At 43.5% G+C, this 19,119-nt stretch overlaps 1 protein-coding gene and 1 pseudogene across 3 annotated transcripts; both read right to left on the reverse strand.

Moving 5' to 3' along the window:
- Window positions 1-11,090: 11,090 nt before the first annotated feature.
- Window positions 11,091-13,948, reverse strand: LOC133929430 (eukaryotic translation initiation factor 3 subunit D-like; annotated as a pseudogene).
- A 767-nt stretch (window positions 13,949-14,715) lies between these two features.
- Window positions 14,716-18,151, reverse strand: LOC133929432 (uncharacterized). 3 transcript variants are annotated; one of them, XM_062376183.1, is made up of 7 exons: window positions 17,895-18,151; window positions 16,006-16,206; window positions 15,790-15,852; window positions 15,601-15,648; window positions 15,436-15,495; window positions 15,079-15,136; window positions 14,716-14,996 (listed from the first exon to the last, which is right to left on the reverse strand). In XM_062376183.1, the coding sequence occupies exons 2-7, from the start codon at window positions 16,123-16,125 to the stop codon at window positions 14,878-14,880; spliced, it is 468 nt and encodes a 155-aa protein (XP_062232167.1). In that variant the 5' UTR covers window positions 16,126-16,206; window positions 17,895-18,151; the 3' UTR covers window positions 14,716-14,877. The 3 variants fall into 3 exon arrangements, with proteins under 3 accessions (XP_062232167.1, XP_062232166.1, XP_062232165.1); XM_062376182.1 differs by having other exon boundaries at window positions 16,006-16,151; window positions 17,895-18,149; XM_062376181.1 differs by having other exon boundaries at window positions 16,006-16,158; window positions 17,895-18,149.
- Between the last annotated feature and the right edge of the window lie 968 nt (window positions 18,152-19,119).

Raw genomic sequence — 19,119 nt, forward strand, 5'->3', positions numbered from 1 at the left:
CGGTGCAGGGTTGGGGGGGGGGGGTGGGTGGGTGTTAAACAAGTCGAGGGAGGTGGACCGAAAGGACGGTCGTGCCCCTCCAGCGACAGCTGAAGTACGGTGATGGTACATGACGTAGTTCAGGGAAAGTTTGGGGTTAGTTTTGGTACTTCTGTTCACTTACTGGATGCGGATTTGGTGCCTTGCTGGCTTTGACGTGGCTTTGCCTTGCTCGGTTTAACCCGCTATGTGGATAAGTTTTCTTTTCCACGTGTCCGGAATATGTGGCTTGCCTGAACGACTCAAAGAAACGGGAAAAATACATTTCTTGAGAAAAATGAAAGGAAAAAACTTAGGAATTAGGCATTTCATAAACTTCATAATAGAATTGTGAGAGTTACGCATGAGGCCAATGGAGATTAGACCATCACGATGTGCCAGTGGAAAATGTTTCATACTCCCAGTCCTGATTCTTCTCAATGATTCAAGAATAATAATCATGATTCCCCAAAGCATATGTGTGGTCTAGAATCTTATTGGAGTTTCGGTGATGAATGTGCTCTGGGACCCCGCCCAAATACTATAGCATTTGGTGCAGTAGGGTAGCACTCCCTCTATTACCAAATGAAAGACGTATTTTATATTTAAAAAATCAAACTCTATAAATTTTCATCGGTAAGTAGTTAAATTATATATATATTTAATATTTTTTGTTTCAACATATTTATATTTCAAAATAGAGTTAATATGATGTTAATTTTATAAATAATAATAATAATATATTACAAGATAAATTAATGATTAAAGTTTAGTTTTGATAAACTTGTTAAAAAAATACATAATACATTCTTTAACCGAGGGAGTAGTATTTTGTTAGCGACAGACCTATTCCCTAGGGGCGGTGGAGTAGTCGGCGCGTTCCGTTGGGCGCTGAAGCGTGAGTCCGATACCCCAACTAATCGCTGTGTGATTTCCGCTATCGCTTGGATGCTTGCTGTGACCTTCTGTGATTAGTCTGTTGTGTGGCACACATGCTTTGCTCTCTCGTTGAAGCAACTTGCACGCTAGAATAGTTTAAGCATCTACGCTTTGGATTCTGAGATCGTTTCCAGTAGCATGACGACTCTGCTGCATGCCTTGAGCAGTCGGAGAGGTCGGTGGTAAGGCTCCGTTTGACACATTTTCGGATTCCCTATGAACGTTTTGAATTCGGGTTTTTTTTTTTCTTAAAAACGTTTCTATGGTTGTCAGGGGAATCGCCATTAAAAATCCTGATATCACTTGATCCTAGAAGTTCAAGCCCAAAAACCATTAGGCTCTGGCCCCTTCAGAGCCTGGGCTCTAGGGTGGTCCTGCAGATCATATTCCTGGAGATCTGGATCTTTCAAATCATTCAAAAAGATCAAACAGGGGACCACATATCACTCCCATATGCAGTGAGGTGATCAATATTTAATGCTGGTGCAGCGGTTGCCACTTGAAGCGATAACGCAAGTGGTGGCCACCTGACACGATAGTGCAAGTGGTGGGAGCCTAACACTATGGTGCAATACGACGCCTAAATAGACGACTCGTTACTAGGAGAACGACCTTACTAGTCGTATAGATAATTACTAGGTTAATCCGCACTCTAGTTGTGCAGTATGAGTCATATACCTCTATCTGCCTTTTATAAGCATGTTTGTATATTCACACTCTGAATATCAGTATAAATATAGACCATTAGCCATCAAGCCAAAGGAAGAAAAAAGATTGCTCAAACAATCTTGATGTCCCCTCCTTCTCTACCTCTACTTCAAGCTTGAGCCATTCTAGGGACTTGGCTCTCGTCGCATTTTGTTCATGAAATATAGTTTTTTTCACAAACAGTGACGCCGTCTGTAGGGAGAGAATAAGTATAGAAACACTAAGAGATGTAGGATGCCATCAAAGAATAAGACTGTCGGGGCGACAGCCTAGGCGACCGATTCCCCGGCTACTAGTGGAACGTCCACGCGGCCGCCGCACCCAAACTCACACTTCGCCGATGCCAGCCCCTCCATGAGACAAAATGAGAATCCCAGGGCCAGCAGCAGTCCGGACGCAACCCTGATCGTGGTCGACACCAGGGACTACGCCGGTCTGGGGGCCCTGCGACGGCAACAAGGTGTGGACCTCGGGGTACCTCGGGGGGCTACATCTAGGGCCACGGCCGCACAAGTCACCATGACTGACCAGCAGGCACACGTAGCGGCTCTTTCGGCCCAGCCAAGGAGCTACAGATGGCCATACGGACAACACAACCATCTATCCACGCAGCCAATGTGGCACCTATAGTGACCAACGCTACGTCGACCTGGGCTCCGTGGGCCAACGAGGGTCTCGTCGTCACAGCGCCTCATCACCACGCATCATCTATGGTCGACTGACATGCAAAGGGGCTTAAGCCCATCGATGCTAGGCCCTATTCGTCTACTCCGACTCTCCCCTTCAGGCAGGCCTACAGGCCATACTCTTTCCAAACGGGTTCCAGACCCCCAAACTGCCTAAATCCAAGGGTGATTCGAACCCGGAGGAGTTTGCTCGCGCATACGCCCTCGCCATCGAGGCCAACGGAAGCGAACATGCTGTCATGACCAAGTGTTTTCCTCTCGCTCTGGATGAGGTAGCCCTTTGGTGGTTCTAGATGCTTGAGCCTGGGTCCATCTATACCTGGGCCCGACATAGATACTTCTACTATAAAAACTTCTAGGGTACCTTCGTCGAGCCAATGACCTCAGGGAGCCTATATGCGATCAAGCAATAGCCTAATGAGACCCTCCAACAATACTTTCAGAGGTTCGCTCAAACCAAGGTCCAGATAAAAGACATTTCATAATCATCAATCATCGATGTTGTAACTCAAGGCTTGGCCTCTGGACCTCTCTTCGATCGGCTACATCGATGCCCGGTGCACTCGGTGAGCACCCTTATGTGCAAGTTCGAGGAATACGCACGAGTGAAGGAAGAGCGGCTCCGTCGGGAGGTCGTGCTTCTCATCATGACGCCTAGTGTTGGGCATAAAAAGTGAGGCACGCAAGCAGGCTCCTCACATGCCCCATTGCCTTCGTCAACAAAAAGGGGCTCCGAGGAGGCCGAAGGCTCCGAGGTGCGAGAGCCCCGACAACGGCAATGGCGAGACGTTCACAATATCACTCAAACCCAAGGGGCTTCTAACTCATCCAGTTCCAGGGGGCGTGGCCGAGGACACTCTAGAGCCTTCCAAGAGCGACAGCATGCACCAAGCCGACATCCCAATGAGGGATATTGGTGCACTCTAAACGGGGCAAGACGTTCCCACAATTTTGAAGCTTGTCATACCCTCATCACATTCCGAGAGGAATACCTCTAGAGGCATGCAGCACGCGCAAGCGGGGGGGGGGGGGGGCCAGGGCCGCCTTACCAATCGTATGGATAATTACTAGGCTAGCCCGCTCTCTGTTGTACAGTATGAAACATATACATCTACCTGCCTCCAATGAGAACGTTTTTATATTCACACTCTGAATATTAGTATTAATACAAACCCTTGGCCATCAAGCCAAAGGGAGAAAAAAGATTGCTCAGATAACCTTAGTATTCCTTCTTTCTCCACCTCTCCTTCAAGCTTGAGTCATTATAGTGACTTGCCTCTCGCCGCACTTTGTTCGTGAAAATAGTTTCTTTCACCAACAATGGGGAATTAGAATCAATTTGTGCAATCGTTTAATAAGTTTAGTAGAATCGGATTCCTGAAGATTGTATGTGAGACGGGGAGGTGATTCTAGCGTGTAAAAAATAGAAATGTTTCTCTTGTTTTTTGGTAAGAATTAGTGTCGACGATTGGTGAACCGCCGATTTTACGAAATCATAGAAGAAATGGGAGATGCTTCAAGTAGACAAATCAACGGAAGACACATAGGTGTTTTTTATACAAGTTTATGCATCCTTTAGGATAATAGTCATACGTCCTGTTTATATTGCATTGATCTTTAATACTGTTATAAGAGAGTGCATTGCTGGTATAGATGGATCTAACCTAGTTGGATGGTTTTCTTGCATGTAATGGCTTCAATTTTAGTTGTTTCTTCCTTCGTAGGGTCCTCAGGCTCCGTATATATGGGAAGTTATACATCCTCTGAGGTTTTTCTTCCTATTTTTAGAGATAAACTTTCTTATTTACGAGATATCCTAGTTGCCTACGTATAGTTTTCATTCGTTCAGGAACTACTTTCCTAGCGATAGAGATATACCCAAGAATATAGAAAAACTCTAAGATGTTCGGATATGGTAGTTATATACTACTCATCGTCAATCGGAAGCCAATCAACTCGTTTAGCGTCAATTAGAAACCAGACAACTTGTTTAGCAATGATTCTCTTAATTTTGGCATAATTTTGAAACGTTTCTCGCTATCAAACACACTCTAATAACTCTGAACTTTTCCCTCTAGATAGGATAGCTTAGATTGTGTTCACACGCATGTTTTAAGCAACTTGCATGCAAGAGATGAGTTGCTAGGGTCGTTTGTATATACATTTACCTCGATTGGTCTATTGACTCTCGGTGAAGTTTGTTTAGTGAACGTTGACCAAGGGGTAGGGTTCATAAATTTGATAGACACTCAAAACCACTCAAGGTTGGTACCCGCGGTAATCATATAGTAATTCAGTAGAATCGGTAGAAATCGGTCAAATTTTGTCAAATTTTTGAATTAGTTTGAATTTAAGTTTAATCAGTAACCGCTCGGTTTCTAAATATAGTACAAACCGAATTAGCCAGTAACCGCGATAACGCAACGAGTACCGTTGTATTTTTGAACCCTGCCGAGGGGTCTAGTTTAGTTTGTTCCATTGCCTAGAGCCAGAGGCCGATAGATTATTAGGTGATGTGTATCTATCGTATATTCAGAATTCTACCATGACGGATTCATTATCATTCTACGTGTAAGAGATTGCGACCATGTTGGACATCTATTTTTGTTTAGGGAAAATTATCCTTATACCATTATAAAGATTTGTATCTTATCAAAATACAACTAAACTATCTCAATGACATATGTGTTCTCTATATCATTGAGATAGTTCAGTGTTATTTTGGCAAAGTAGAAGAAAAAAAAGTGGTATAATGACAATTTTCCGTTTTGTCTATCGTGCGTGTTGTTTAGTGCCACTGTGGAACACGCCAGAGCAGTGAGGAGGTGGGGCTATCTGTGGCACCGATCGAGTAGGTGTGCCTGCAAAAACATGTTACTCCGTATATAGTTTTTGTGAAAGTAAAACACATTAGTATTCTAGTATATAAGGTATGTTTTGATTGTAACTATATTTGTCACTTTTAAGCTTAATCAATCTTAATTTTATTATGCGGTGTTTGGTTGTTGTCACCATTTTAGGATACTTAACTTTTTAAGCTCGTGATCTACTTGTCATAGATATAATATTTTATCAAAGTTTATCTAAGGTTAATTAGTCAATTTACTTACTATAAAAATATGGCAAGATTAACCTTAGGCAGCAATTAGAGATAGCAATTTATCTCTATTACTCGTTTAACCACAAGTAAATATCCGAATAAGGTAGGTTAGCATTTGCTAACACAGGTTTGTTACTAAGTGAAAAATACTATCCGTCAAGTAGATAGGTACGAGTATGAGTAAGACATACTTATATCTACGAAACTCGTGTACCCATATAGTTTTCTTACATGTAGGCTCAAACCCTCTAACCTGCCAGCCACTCATTTGGCTCGGCTACTCCATCTCCTTACCACCCTACCATCCCCTCTGCACCCCCTTACCCCCAGCATACTATGTCGCCACCTCCACCCCACCGCCTCATGTCATGCCGCCCACCACCCTGACCCGCCTCGTCCTGCCCCATGACGTGCTGCCAACCTGCCACCTTGACCTGCCTCATCCAATCACATCGCCACATCGCCCTGCCCCCACCTCATCCTACCGCGCCGCCCAGCGCTGCCCCACCCCGCCTCGTCCTGTCACACCATCGGCCCGTCCTGTCGCTCTGCGGGTAAACAGGTATACCCGTGGGCGATGAGTTTGATGTCGGCCCTTCGTTCACGAGCGTTCGTGGATATATTCACGGGCGGGTAAAAAATCCGATAAATACGGATATAAATGGGGACTACTCGTACCCACCATACCTGATTAACATCTATAGCAGCGACATGTGATAAAATTAATCATGAACTAAACAGCCCATTAGGTGTTAGAATTAGCGATAGGTGTTAAACAAAATTAAAAAAAAAGTCTTCTTTTGAAAACATATCGAGCATAAGTGATGAGCATGTGCCGCGCGAGTGTTCTTCGATAAACAGTTAATGGTGATTTATGTACCACCCTCACGCCACTGCAAAATATGTTAAGGAGTCAACAAGTACGCAACATGATCGCATAATCTACGTGGCGCGATCCATGACACGCCTAGCTAGTCACCTTTCCTCTATCAACGCGCTGTCCTCGAGACCTTGACGTTGAGGCGTACCTGCTGGCGGACGAAATTTACTGGATGCGGATCCGTTTTTAATTGCTGCGGTAGCGGCAAAAACACAGGCTATGTTTGTTTTAGTTTTAAATTATAAAAATTTGATTTAATTTGTAGAATTTACTAAAAAATTATATCAGATTGTAGATTATAAGAATATGGCATGTGTGCGTAATGTGTGTAGCAGTGTGTGTTCGTGTACCTCACCTTTGTAACCGAAAAAAGAATATAATACAAGCGGCATGGAACACGCACGCTGTCCTGCGCGAGCTCCCCTCCCAGCTAGCGTGTGAAACGTAATGGCTCGAGCTAGCAGCAGCAGCAGCTCAGTCGGTGCCGCGTAGAAATTTCCCGGCTGAATCAATCAGAGCCGCCCATGGTCCCGATGGAGAGAGAACGCCGCGCGCCGGCCCTGTGGTGTCCGAAGCTTCCTCCCCCGGGCGACGACGGTCGTCCGAGCTACGCCACCCACGGCCGGCGCACCTGCATGGCGAGAAGATTCTTATCGATCTCTCAAGTGCATGCGCGCGCGCGCGGTCTCCGGCCGTCAGCCCGTCGCGCTCGGCCGCTCGCCGTGCCCGTGATCCCGAAAGCTCCACTGCTGCCCAGCCTGCCCTGCGGCGTCGTTGCTCACAGACGCGTCCCGGGTGAAACGGCATGCGGAACACGCGCGTGCTAGCTGGGCCGCGTGCTCCGGCGTGAGAAACGCACGGCACGGTGATCAGCTGATGGCGCCGTACGAGGCAGGGAGCGGCCAAGCATTTTGCAAGAGGGGTCCGTGGATGCTTGGCTGGCTCTTGCATAGCACGGACACGGAGTACCAATCACGCTAGCTCCAATACATCTATGGCAGCGAGGCGCACGAGATTCACACACACGTATTACTCCATTCGATAAAAGTTACTTGGCATTTTAGATATGATATCTTCGATGTGTAATTTTAGCCAACTATTTTTTATTAGAATATATTTATAAAATACAATAAATTTATAAGGTTATGAAAGTAATTTGAAGACAAATTTACACTTATAATTTTTATGTTTAAATTTAAATATTTTAAAAGGTATCGATGATTAAAATTTTAAAAGTTAACCAAATCTTATCAAAACATCGTGTATTTGTAATCAGAGAAAAGAGTACAATACAACGGCACGCACCTTTCCTATCAGCAATTTATTATACACGCATCTGTCAACCATTAATTCGTCAACTTTATTTTCTCTCTAGCTTTTCCTTTGTCTGTCCAAAGGAATGGCTGGCCGACGTTTCCTCATACAGCACTGATTAGCAGCACGCCTATGATAAAATCATGGGGAAAATGCAAAAACTTCCTCAAAAATCACTTGGATTTTGACTTTTCCTCTAAAAGTTGTTTGGTTACCAAAACCTCCCAAATATTTGGTTTTGTTGAAAAACACATCCAAAACTTCAAAAAAAAATTAAAAAAACATAATTTTTTAAAAAAACTAGAGACAATTTTAAGACCTTTTGAGAAATTTGTTTTCAAAATAATATCATTTGCATTATATTTTATGGAGAGTAAGTTGGAAAAAAATAAAAACGTGCAGCTCATTTATTAATTCGAGTTAAATGCATAGTTAATTATTTACTAATCCAAAAATCATGAAACAAATTTTTTTAGTCTTCTTACATGATCATCTATCTTCTAAAAATACATGAAATCTTGAAATAGTTATTTTAACATACAGGATTGACTTAAACAATTATTTGTGTAGAAAAAATAATGGTAGACATGATAAAGTTAAAATAACATGAGTTAATAAATGAGCTGCATATTTTTCTTTTTTTTTCTAAACTTTCTCTCTATGAAATATGATACGAAAGATATTATTTTTGAAAACAAATTTCACATAAGGTCTTAGAATTGTCTCTAGTTTTTTTTGAATTTTTTTGTGATTTTTTTTTTTGAATTTTGGGGTTCAACAAAGTCAAACTTTTGGAGGATTTTTTTACAAGAAAACAATTTTAGAGGGAAAAATCAAAATCCAAGTGACTTTTAGAGAGATTTTTGTATTTTTAATCATTGATTCTATACACTCCACCAGTCAGTCAGTGGTCAGTCCTCGATAGATCAGCAGTAGGGATGGGAACTCGAGAGCACGCCGAATTGAGCCACCGAGGTCTCCCTTCTTATTCATAAATACACGTCATTTAAAAAAATTCAATAATTTTTTTAAAGTTTCATGTAAATTTACCTTAAAAATGCGTTTATAATACCAAAAATTGAATGAATTTTTAAAATATATTTCAAAAAATACTATGTATTTATAACCGGAGGTACTTGTGAGCCTTGAGACCATATCATACAGTACGTAGACCAAAATACTAGTATCTAAACGCCTTCGCTTTACGGTGTGTACGTATGTATGAAGAGCCGCTCGATCGGATCGCTCTGTTGTAACTAGCGCACACGTACGCAGTGACGTAAGCATCTTGCTCCAGTAACCTGCAGCACGTGGCTGGCGATCCACCAGTCGGGACAGGCCACGGTCGAGAATCAATCCGGCGCGTGACCCCGCGCTCCCGTGGCGGCATCCGCCAGAGCTGAAAAGCTCGGCCCCAACCCAACGCAGGCGTCGGGGCCAGGCCAGCGACCGCCGCTCTGCCGGGAAGACAGAGCAATGACGCACAGAAGATCCGCCCCTTTCAGCCTCAGTCACGTGCGCGTGGCGTGAATGGGCAGGGATGGACGAGCAGAGCTCGGCTATTGCGATTGCAGTTGCCAGCGCCGCGAGAGGAAGCGAGGTCAAGCAAACATTTCCCGGACAGTAAGGAAAATTTACATTAGCCTTCTCTACCCATGACTTATCAGAATCTCTATTTATATTAAGATTTGTATTAAAAAAAATAGTTTAAAAAACATAATATAGATAAAAATAATAGTAAATAGATGAATATCAGATGAAATAGATAAATAATTAAGATAAATCATACGTCTACTAATCTTATGTAAATTTACATTTCCCGGACCCACGTGCTGGTCAGGACCAGTCTTGAGGGGGTCCACCGCCCTAGGCCCCCAAAACCCAGAAGTTCATATGTATATGTATACTGTATATATTGATTAAAAAAATTAAAAAAATAGATCTTAATAATTTATATTTAATATTAAAATCCTATTTTTAATCTCACCTCACCATCGAAATGTCAGTACAGGGCCTGGTGCCGCTTTCCGAAAGCACCCAGTGCTTTGCGCAGTGGTGCCTTTTGTGGCTCCGGGCGTGCGCGTCCCATCGCTGTGAATCCTGTTCATTGTGCTGCCTCCAATAGGCATCGGTCGATGCTAGCCGTGCCGTACATGCCATGTCAGCGAGCATGCATCGGATAAACCAGCCACGTCCTGTAACCGGACACCGTACAGATGGAGAGTCGCCAGCCAGACGCACGAATGGGAAGCGGCGGGCGCTGAACCGCGACGCGACGTGAAATCACGCGCAGTCGCAGTCTCGCAGATGGCGACGGAGATGATTGGTCAAAAAGACTAAAAGAGGCACACCCCCCGAACGTTCTGCTCAGCGGGCAGAGGTAGATGAAAATGAAAGGGTGATTCAAGCCGCACAGCAGAGCAGATGTTGTGCCAAGCGATACTACAGCTTGTACCACAGTGTTGAGGCTTCAAAAAGATGTACCAACCGAGAACGGTTCGAGGAGGTCGACAACACACGGCACAACGGAGATGCGAGCCTGCGTTACCAGTAAAATGCCACCGGCCCAGTAGACAGACAATTTTTTAAAAAGTCTATAAACAGTACATTATAATGAAACTATAAATATTAAATGCAATAACATCGAGCACAAACAAATGCGGCAACATTGATATAGACATGTTATAGGAACACTGTCGAATAAATATTTTTATTAATAAAACGGTTTTATATCCGTAGCTAGGGACACGATAGCATAAGAGTAGATAGGAAAAGTAAATAAATTATTTAAATTTAAAGATTTTTATTAGATAAGAGGATAGTAGTGAAAATATGACACGAAAACCTGTATATAGCAGAGATATTCAGCCCGGCGATCTTGGACGGAAGAGTCGCGAGTTTACAGGAGCTGCAGCCCACGGACGGCTTTGGTCTGCCTTTGCTGGGCAGATTCGAAAATGTAACAAAATTTTATTGCAAGATACCGACTAGAAAAGAGGAGAACGATGATCGTTCAGCGCAGCAATACACCAGTAGTGAATGATAAAACGGCGAGGGGGAAATGGTGGTCAAACAACCGTACTCTACACAGTTGCCGGATGTGGGAATTCTCCCGCAGCTTGGAGCTTGGTGGGAAACAGAGCAATTCCTCCGAATTCCCATCGAGTACCATGCATACTTCGTTGTCCCAAAATCAGCCCAGCTGAACCTGCATTTCAACACTGAAACTGCCAGCGAACCTTATCAAATAATTTGGCATAATACTCCCTTTGATTGCAAATGTAGATCGTTTTAGCCTACTCATCTGTCTTGCACTAGTTTAATAAATGCTATAATTCTTATAAATGAATGAGTTATCTTTTCCAATACAGAATAAATGAAAGATAATAAGATCATTTGATCTACTTTCTTAATCCATATGCACAAATCTAAAATGACCTATATTTACAATCAGAGGGAGTATGTTTCTGTGAAATATTAAGGCACCCTAAGCCCCAAGGAAACACGAGTACCTGTTTTCCTATTGCCAAACACATTTCTGATCTGACATTTCTTTTTTTTTTAAAGAAAAGGTTGGGATGTGAAGAATCCAAAACACTTGAATGTCAGGCAAACTATCTTTGACCCTGGCTTACTATGCAGAACAGAGGGAGATCAACAAACCAACAAGCAGAAAGCCCAAGTTTCAATAGCGGAAACTACTGCAAAAGAAGGAAATAATAGTGTAATCTCGACAGGATTATCGGAGCTGATACATTTCTCGCTAACGCGGCTGAAAACATCAAACTCCTATATTCAAAACACAACACTAATAAGTTTCAATGTGAAAAATGCAAGACATGAATATGCAATATGCAGTCGCAAACAAAATTTGCAGCCAGGTCACAACATGAGAATATTAAAACCTGTTGCAATGGAAAAGCTTGCAATGCATATATATAACATAGTCACTGGCCTTAAACTTGGATTTCTATTGTGTGCCTATGTCTATGGTTTGCTAAATAATCGCATTGTAGTGAAATCCATGTCTGGTTTCTTACAATTGGGGATACTGCCACCCCAAACTTAGTGAACGCAAGGACAAGATTCACAGTGCTCTTCACAGTCTATAGCATTTCAACTAGAATGCACCAACAGCAACATAATCAAGCCACTGCCAGCAGTGTTCAAGTGCAATAATTAATCAATTGCGAGATAATTCAAAATGATCCAAACATTACTAAGCATAATTAGAAGTTTAGAACACTTATTGATGTGCCTGTTGACAAGGCTCAACAGTCAACAAACAGATGTTCAAGTAGACTCAATGGCTCAAACACAGAAACATGGTAGCACAAATGGTTAAACTACCAGCATAATCACTAACGCCAAACAATGGGTGTAGCAAAACTTAGCATCTCTAAGCATGAAAAACGAATTTAACAGTTTTCTCATTAACCAAAACAAGACCTGTACCGATATGAAGCAGTTCAACCCTTCAAGGTATCCATCAAAACAGACAATTAGCCAAAAAAAGACCTATCTTGCAAAGGGAAAAGAATCATCTATACCCTTCAAGCAACAGTAGCCTCTGCACCCTTCTCACCCCCACCACCAGTAGCAGCCGATGCACTGTTGGCCTCTGCCTTGGCAGCTGCATCCATTTCCTTTGCAGTGGCGTCAACATCTGCAAGCGGGCGAACCTGCTCCTCCTCTGGAAGTGGCTCTTCAACATAATCATTCTCAAACACTTCAGAAGGCACCTCATAGATCCTCAACTGTGGCTTTGCTGGATCTTTCACAAGCACATACTTGCCCTCTTCAAACTTCATGCATATGTCCACGATTGACTTGACAATTCCCCACATGTTTGCAGTGTTGAGGTTAATCTGCGTAGCAAAATCCCTTGGCTTGTACCCCATCACAGTGAGTACGGAATGGTTGTAGTGATCACAGGGGTGTACACGTGATACATAACCCAACTTCATCATGTCAGCACCAGAAAGCAAAGCCTGGGCAGTCCAGCGAGCAAGTTTGTTCGCATTGTTCTTGAGCTCTGTAGCAAGGACAGCCCCACGCTGAGTCTCAAGCTTTTGCCTCCAGTCAACACCAGTAATCTTAGGATCAAACTCATTGAGAGCATTGAGCGTAAGGAACTGGCGAACACCAGCTGGATCAGTATTGGCAGCATGCACCTCACAGCGAGCAACAAGGCTGATATCATCACCCAGCTTCCAGTTGCGGTAGCGGTAGCCAACAGATGCTGCCTCCTCACCCTCAGAAGCAAACGGGTTGGGCTCATCGAAGGTAACCTTCTCACCATCATGGCGCAGCACCTGCTGCGAGAAGTTCTGGTTGATGTAAGTGGCTTCGACAGCAAGCGAGTGAACTGAGTTGATGTCCTCCTTGTTCTCAGGGAGCTGCTCCTGGGCAGTCTCATTGACAGTGAGCAGATCGAGCTGGGTGCCATCACGCTTGTCAAAGAAGAGCTTGTTGCCCACGTGCTGGGGTCATCGGTGGTGGTGACCTTGAAGAAGTTGCGGGACTTGAAGAGTTGCGGGACTTGAAGCGCTCGAGACGGCGCGCGGCCTTGGGGTTGACGCGGTCATAGGCACGGTCGTAGAACTCGACGGCCCCACAGAACAGGAGGTCCTCGGGCTGGTCAGCGACGGAGAAGGAGAGCTTGGTGAAGTTCGCGAAGGGGATCTGCTCGCGCATGGTCCAGTCAGGCTGGATGTCGACCGAGGGCTTGGCCGACGAGGTTTGGTTACCCCGGAAGCCGGGGTGGTGGTGGGAACGGTTGTTCTGGAAGTGGCGGTCGAGAAGGAGGGTCGCGGCGGGGGCGCTCCTTCTCGGCCTAGCGGCGGCGCGCCTCCACCTCCTCGTCTTGGCGCTGCGGAAGCTGCGGGCGCTGGTTGAAGCGTCACTTGGGGCCGAAGCGCGGGTGGCGCGGCGGCGGCTTGGCATCGACGAGGCGGAACGAGGAGTCCTCGGCCGCGAAGGCGAGCGAGTCGTCGACGGAGGTGAAGTCGACGACGGAGTCGCGGGAAGCCGCGGCGAGGGCAGCGGGGCCGGCGGGGTTGCGCGTCCGAGTCCAGTCGGCGATGCGGCCCAGCTTGTCGGAGCGGGAGAAGGACGCGAAGGGGATGGCGGCTGTGGCGGCGCCACCGCCCAGGGACAGCGGAACGGCAGGGGCGTCAGGAGGGCCCCAGCCGTCAGGGTTGGAGGGGATGACGCCCGCGTCGAAGCCCATGTTTGACCGCGGTGAGTTGGATCCGGAGGATGGATGTGGCGGCGCCGGGGTGGGTTACGGCTGGGATGAGAGGGGGATTTAGGGTTTTAGAAGAAAAAAAAATCTCTCTAGTATTTGAAGTGTACGACGTAGTATTTGAAGTGTACGACGGAAGGACGCGAAGGGGATGGCGGAACGACGCGAGACGTTTTAGCCTTTTCAATTATTTTTTAAATATAAGTTATTCTCGAATTTCTATACACTTTTTTCTTTTTTATCCCTTTTTATCTTTATTTAATAAATACTATCACTCTACCAAATGAATAAATTATCTTTTTCAATACAGAATAAATAAAAAATAATAAAATTATTTAATCTACTTTCTTAATCTCTGTACACACGTCTAAAACGATCTACATTTACAGTCGGAAGGAGTATATTATAATTTTATTAATTTTCAAGTTTCATATCTCTAATCGTCAATAGCCATTTATAAGTGTATATAATAGTAATGTAAATATATACATACATCTACGGGTTATACCAGTGTTTTTTTAAAATGTATGACCTATAGAAAGTGAAAAGAAAAAAGAAAACGTATTTCAAGTGGGGCATGAAACTTTTTAGCTTGGTCTCTCATTCCTTACAACAGTGCATGGTTGCCGATCGGTAATATTTCGCTCTTCGTTTTTGATATGGCAAATCTTGACGTCTGCGCAAAAGCCTCACCTATCTGATCATTAGCGGCGACCTCAGGGTGCTCAAACGTCCAGTACCTCAACATCGTTCCGCAAATTCGTTCTGAATCCAATCCGAAGTGTACAGGTATCAAACATGGGACAACAGAATGCAATAGCAATAGCCACCGCATGTCTCGAATGCAGTTTAAAAATTCGGCACTTGACCTCACGAGGGCACGAGCAATACAGGCACGAGACTACTTATTACCAAAGCAACAAATCAGCATGAGCATAGAAAATGGCAAAGTCCCGTTGAAAAAACTTGGAACTACTCGGCATATTCATTCCTTGTCCTTGCCTTCGATGCAGTCCTGGTTCTGAGTCATACTCATTCCTTGTCCTTCGCCTTCAGTGCAATCCTGGCTCTGGCTCGTATCCTCAGTAGGCGAATTGACACCCTCTGCAAGTCAAAAGTGATGCTTGTAACAATAAGTACATACACATAAGGCATTGCTTACTTGGCATCTTATGATATGCAGTACCTTCATTCTCAGCAGACACGCAAGGAAACCGACGTGAACGAGCCTGTTGTTGAGTAGGCTGAAAGAAGATTGAGAAACATTCAAGGCAAGAAATGAATTTGGTATACCATAAGCCATGCAAGTTGATTTAAAAAATATTACCATGTTAAATGAGAAAAACCAATCTCAGCTTTGTAACAGAAAGAAGAATTACAAAATTGAAGTGAAGAAAATGCGTCATGAATAGTCAATTCAGTGTGACTGCCGGGCAAAAAGCTGGATGCAAATACATGTGTGATCTCTTGGGTTATTAGAAAGACCCCTCAAGTATCCTAATCATCCAGCTTGCACTTGATGCCAAGGCTAGAAAGTATTAACCTGTAATTTTGGTCGAAGTGCTTCCGGTGGTCCTTTAGGTTTTTGAGGATTCCCTCCTTGCTGCAGGAAGCCAAGGATCAGATGAATAAGATTGTACTGTCAGATGGTTGTCCAGCTGCATGGTATCAAATTTAGCTTTAGCTTTTCAAAATATCAGTACACTACCTTCCCCAGAGCCCAATCAGCAGAATCAAAGTAAGCTCGTTCATGGTCCTGATAAGACATTTTAACATATGTAAGAGAACATGGATATAGAGATAAAATTAAATTGACTTCTTTGATTGGTGTATGCATAGATCATGTAAATTGTATCTGTATTAAAGGTTACAGATACCGTAAGGCAATGGTACTAACCTTGGATATAAGTGGTGGCTTTCTGGGCACTATTCCTCCATACTTTTTCTTGATTGCTGCTTCCTGCAAATACTCAGTTAAGTCCCATTGTGCAAAAGGATATAATTACAGGAGTCTCATGACAGAAGGTACATTAGAAAAACCATATAAATGAAACAGGTGAGTGTGAAAATCTGCTTAAGAATAGAAGTCACAATTGTTCACGAAAGACGCTACCTCTTGTTGTGGCGAAGGCATACCATCTCCATTCTGAGAAGAAGTTTCTACTTTCTCATCAGGAACATCTCCCTCAGGCCTCAAATGAGCAGTTGTATCATCAGATTGCTTCTCCGACATATTGTACTCGAAGATGTTTGGATCAGCTACAAGCTGATAGATTTCTTATCAGATAATTTATCTTGAAGCCACCAAAATCATCTGGCATAAATGCAGGGGCCAGCACAAAATAGTGAAATAAACTGAAACAGATGCTGGAAAACATTGTCTTGCATTTGAACTTTAATATGTTTTCACAAGTATTAAACTTTACCGGCCGCCACTAGGACCTGGCACATGTCCTAACACTGAATTTAAAACTAGGATAATATATTTCACCAAGATTGTTGCTCAGTCAGGTACCAGGAGAAGTAGGAAACAGTACAGAAGGCAATATTTTTGAACAAGGCAGTTGTTCTCGAAATGACTACATGAGAGCAGACCAACCTGGACTCTCTATAAATGTCCAGAAGTCGTTCCCAAGACAAACAAAGTTCTCAATGAACCGAATAAATATCAATTCAGTACTAAATGAATTAACACTCTATTCTGGCTACCACACAGCTCTACGGGACCACCCAAGTTTTATAGCATAAATTTAACTTGTGAGTGAGCTCCTAAGCTGTAAATTTATAAAGAGTAATCCTCGTCGAGAGCAATTTGAGAATAGTGCAGAATAGTCCAATCATGATGACCTTACTCTATAAACACAGAACTTCTTTCTTCTTTTGAGATTACATCTAATCATAGCTTTCATTAGTTGTAAAAGCGCTTACAGGATTGTTATGTACTGACCAATGCAATAATTGAAATATATAAAGTCCAAAGGGGCAAGCAGAAAACTCAATGTAACATAATAGTTGACGAATAGTATAGAAAGATCAATCCAGCAAAATCTGCTTTGATTGAGTAAGAATATATAGGGGACTCAATTATGCGAGTAGAAGTTATCACTGGGTATTTCTATCTTAATGCTTTGCAAATAAAAAATAATCAGACAAAATATTTGTGGCAACTGCGTCATAAAATTGATTCTGAATTGACATTGCGTTATTCAGCCAACAAATGGAGTAGCTAGAAGTGAGGTTATAAACACTGGGAGTGGCTAAAGAACACAACAGCACCATGTGCAATCTCATGGTTACAGATTCACAATATCACTAATCATAAGACAAGGTGAAGGCACTCCCCTATGGGTTTTCCCTCAAAACAATGCAAAGCGAAGTCACACAGCACCTCAACCCCTCCCTCCTCGTGCTATTTTCACCACTAATATGATAAATGCATAAGAAATCTCTCATTTACAACGAATGAGGCAAAATACTTCATCATTTCATATATCAGCGTTCAACATTACATTCATCAAACTAGCATATCAGAAGTACATCAACGCGGTGAAATAAGGCTACTGAAAATCCAAATCGGACCCAAATTCAAGGCCACATTTAAAGCGCATTCAAGAGGCAACCGAATGAAATAGTGCATGCGGAACCTAGCCGTGTGATCACGCAACACTGCAAAATCCGCACGGCTCAGTTGTCCTGCACTCCAGCTCTACGTTGAGACCACAAAAATCCCCACACCAGGGGTTGCAGGTTTAGTACAGCTGCAGCCGCGCCTCCGATCCGTCCTGTGGCGTCAACCGAGATCGATCCTGCGCTCACTGAAGAAGAAGAGCCTAATCGAACCGAACCAGGACTGGATACATAAGATTCAGCAGAGAAACCCGCTACTAAGTGATGGAGAGAAAGTGAGGCATGGATTTAGTTGATCACAGCAGTTAAATCTCCCGGAACAGAACACGCTCCTCGAGAAATCCATCCAAATCCAATCAGTTTAGGGTTCCTTACCAGCAAAGCAAATCGATCCCAGGTTCGGATCGATCTCCACTCGACGCCAATCCAATACCGGTACGGGGGGGAGCAGAACGAAGACGATGACGACGACTACGAACGAATAGTTCCTTCGCGGTGGCTGGCGTGCTCCAATGATTGGATGGGGGTTCGACGGCGCGCGGGCGAAGAACGGGACGACGGTGTGAGCACTGTGCGATGCTTCGAGATTTTTGTGTGGTGTGGCTTCTTCTTCCTCTTTTTTCTTTTCTTTTTTCTTTTCTTTTTTTTTTGACTGATTTTTTTTTTTTTTTTGACTGATAGAGTGAGCATTTTCCAGGTCGGGCTGGCCAGTGATATGCCCGGTTCATTTTGGGCCGGAGATACGGGAATGGTCCAGCCCAGTAAGGCTATTTAGCTGGACCATTTTTTATTTTCACATATAAAATAAGGAAAATAATTATTTGGACAGGCTCCGATAAGGCTGTGTTTATATTGGGCATGCGACGTAGGAACTACGGTTTGGTAGAGCTTCAGCTATAAAATATTTTAGGTATTTTTAGTTTCGAGAATTTGTAAGTTGAAGCTATATGTATAGTGAAGGTATTTGTGTGAGTTATCTTATTTCTATTTTAAACTAAAAACAAATACTTAAAAAATTTATTTTATCCTACAACCTCAAAATCTTAAATTGGAAGCTGCAGTTATGTTAAACAGGACCTAAGGATCTTGTTTCAAGATTCATGCTCCAGTTAAGTGTCCTTCTCCAGTAATGATGGAGTTGCCTCGACAAACATATTTTAGGTTAGGGATTCTGTTTGTAAATAGGGGATGGACGTGGATCCATATGTGTGTATCTGTGGGTCCACTCCAGTTCAAATGCTTGTGATTTAGTCAAAATGACTATTTAGTTGATTAAGTTGAACTAAAGTGAATTTACAGATCGCTCAACGTCTATCCCTAGTGAAGGGGATTCATTAGGGATCGCATGAGGGAAGGAGTAAGGGTGGCAGTGAGCTAGGTTGAGTCGGTTCCCTGTGGGTTCCAGACCTGATGAGAGGGGTTCGGGGGTAAAAACTAGCCTACAGGACCATCGGGTTGAGGGTCCGACTCGAGTCGGGTTCGAATCTGGGTCCTATTTTGCACCAGCGGATGCTACCCAAAACTAGAGGCCATCCGCCCATCCCACGGCCGGATGACCCACAGACCACAATGCCTGTAAGACTCTAACCCAGGATCTCTT

Source organism: Phragmites australis, chromosome 9, assembly GCF_958298935.1.
Source record: "Phragmites australis chromosome 9, lpPhrAust1.1, whole genome shotgun sequence".
NCBI lineage: Eukaryota > Viridiplantae > Streptophyta > Magnoliopsida > Poales > Poaceae > Phragmites > Phragmites australis.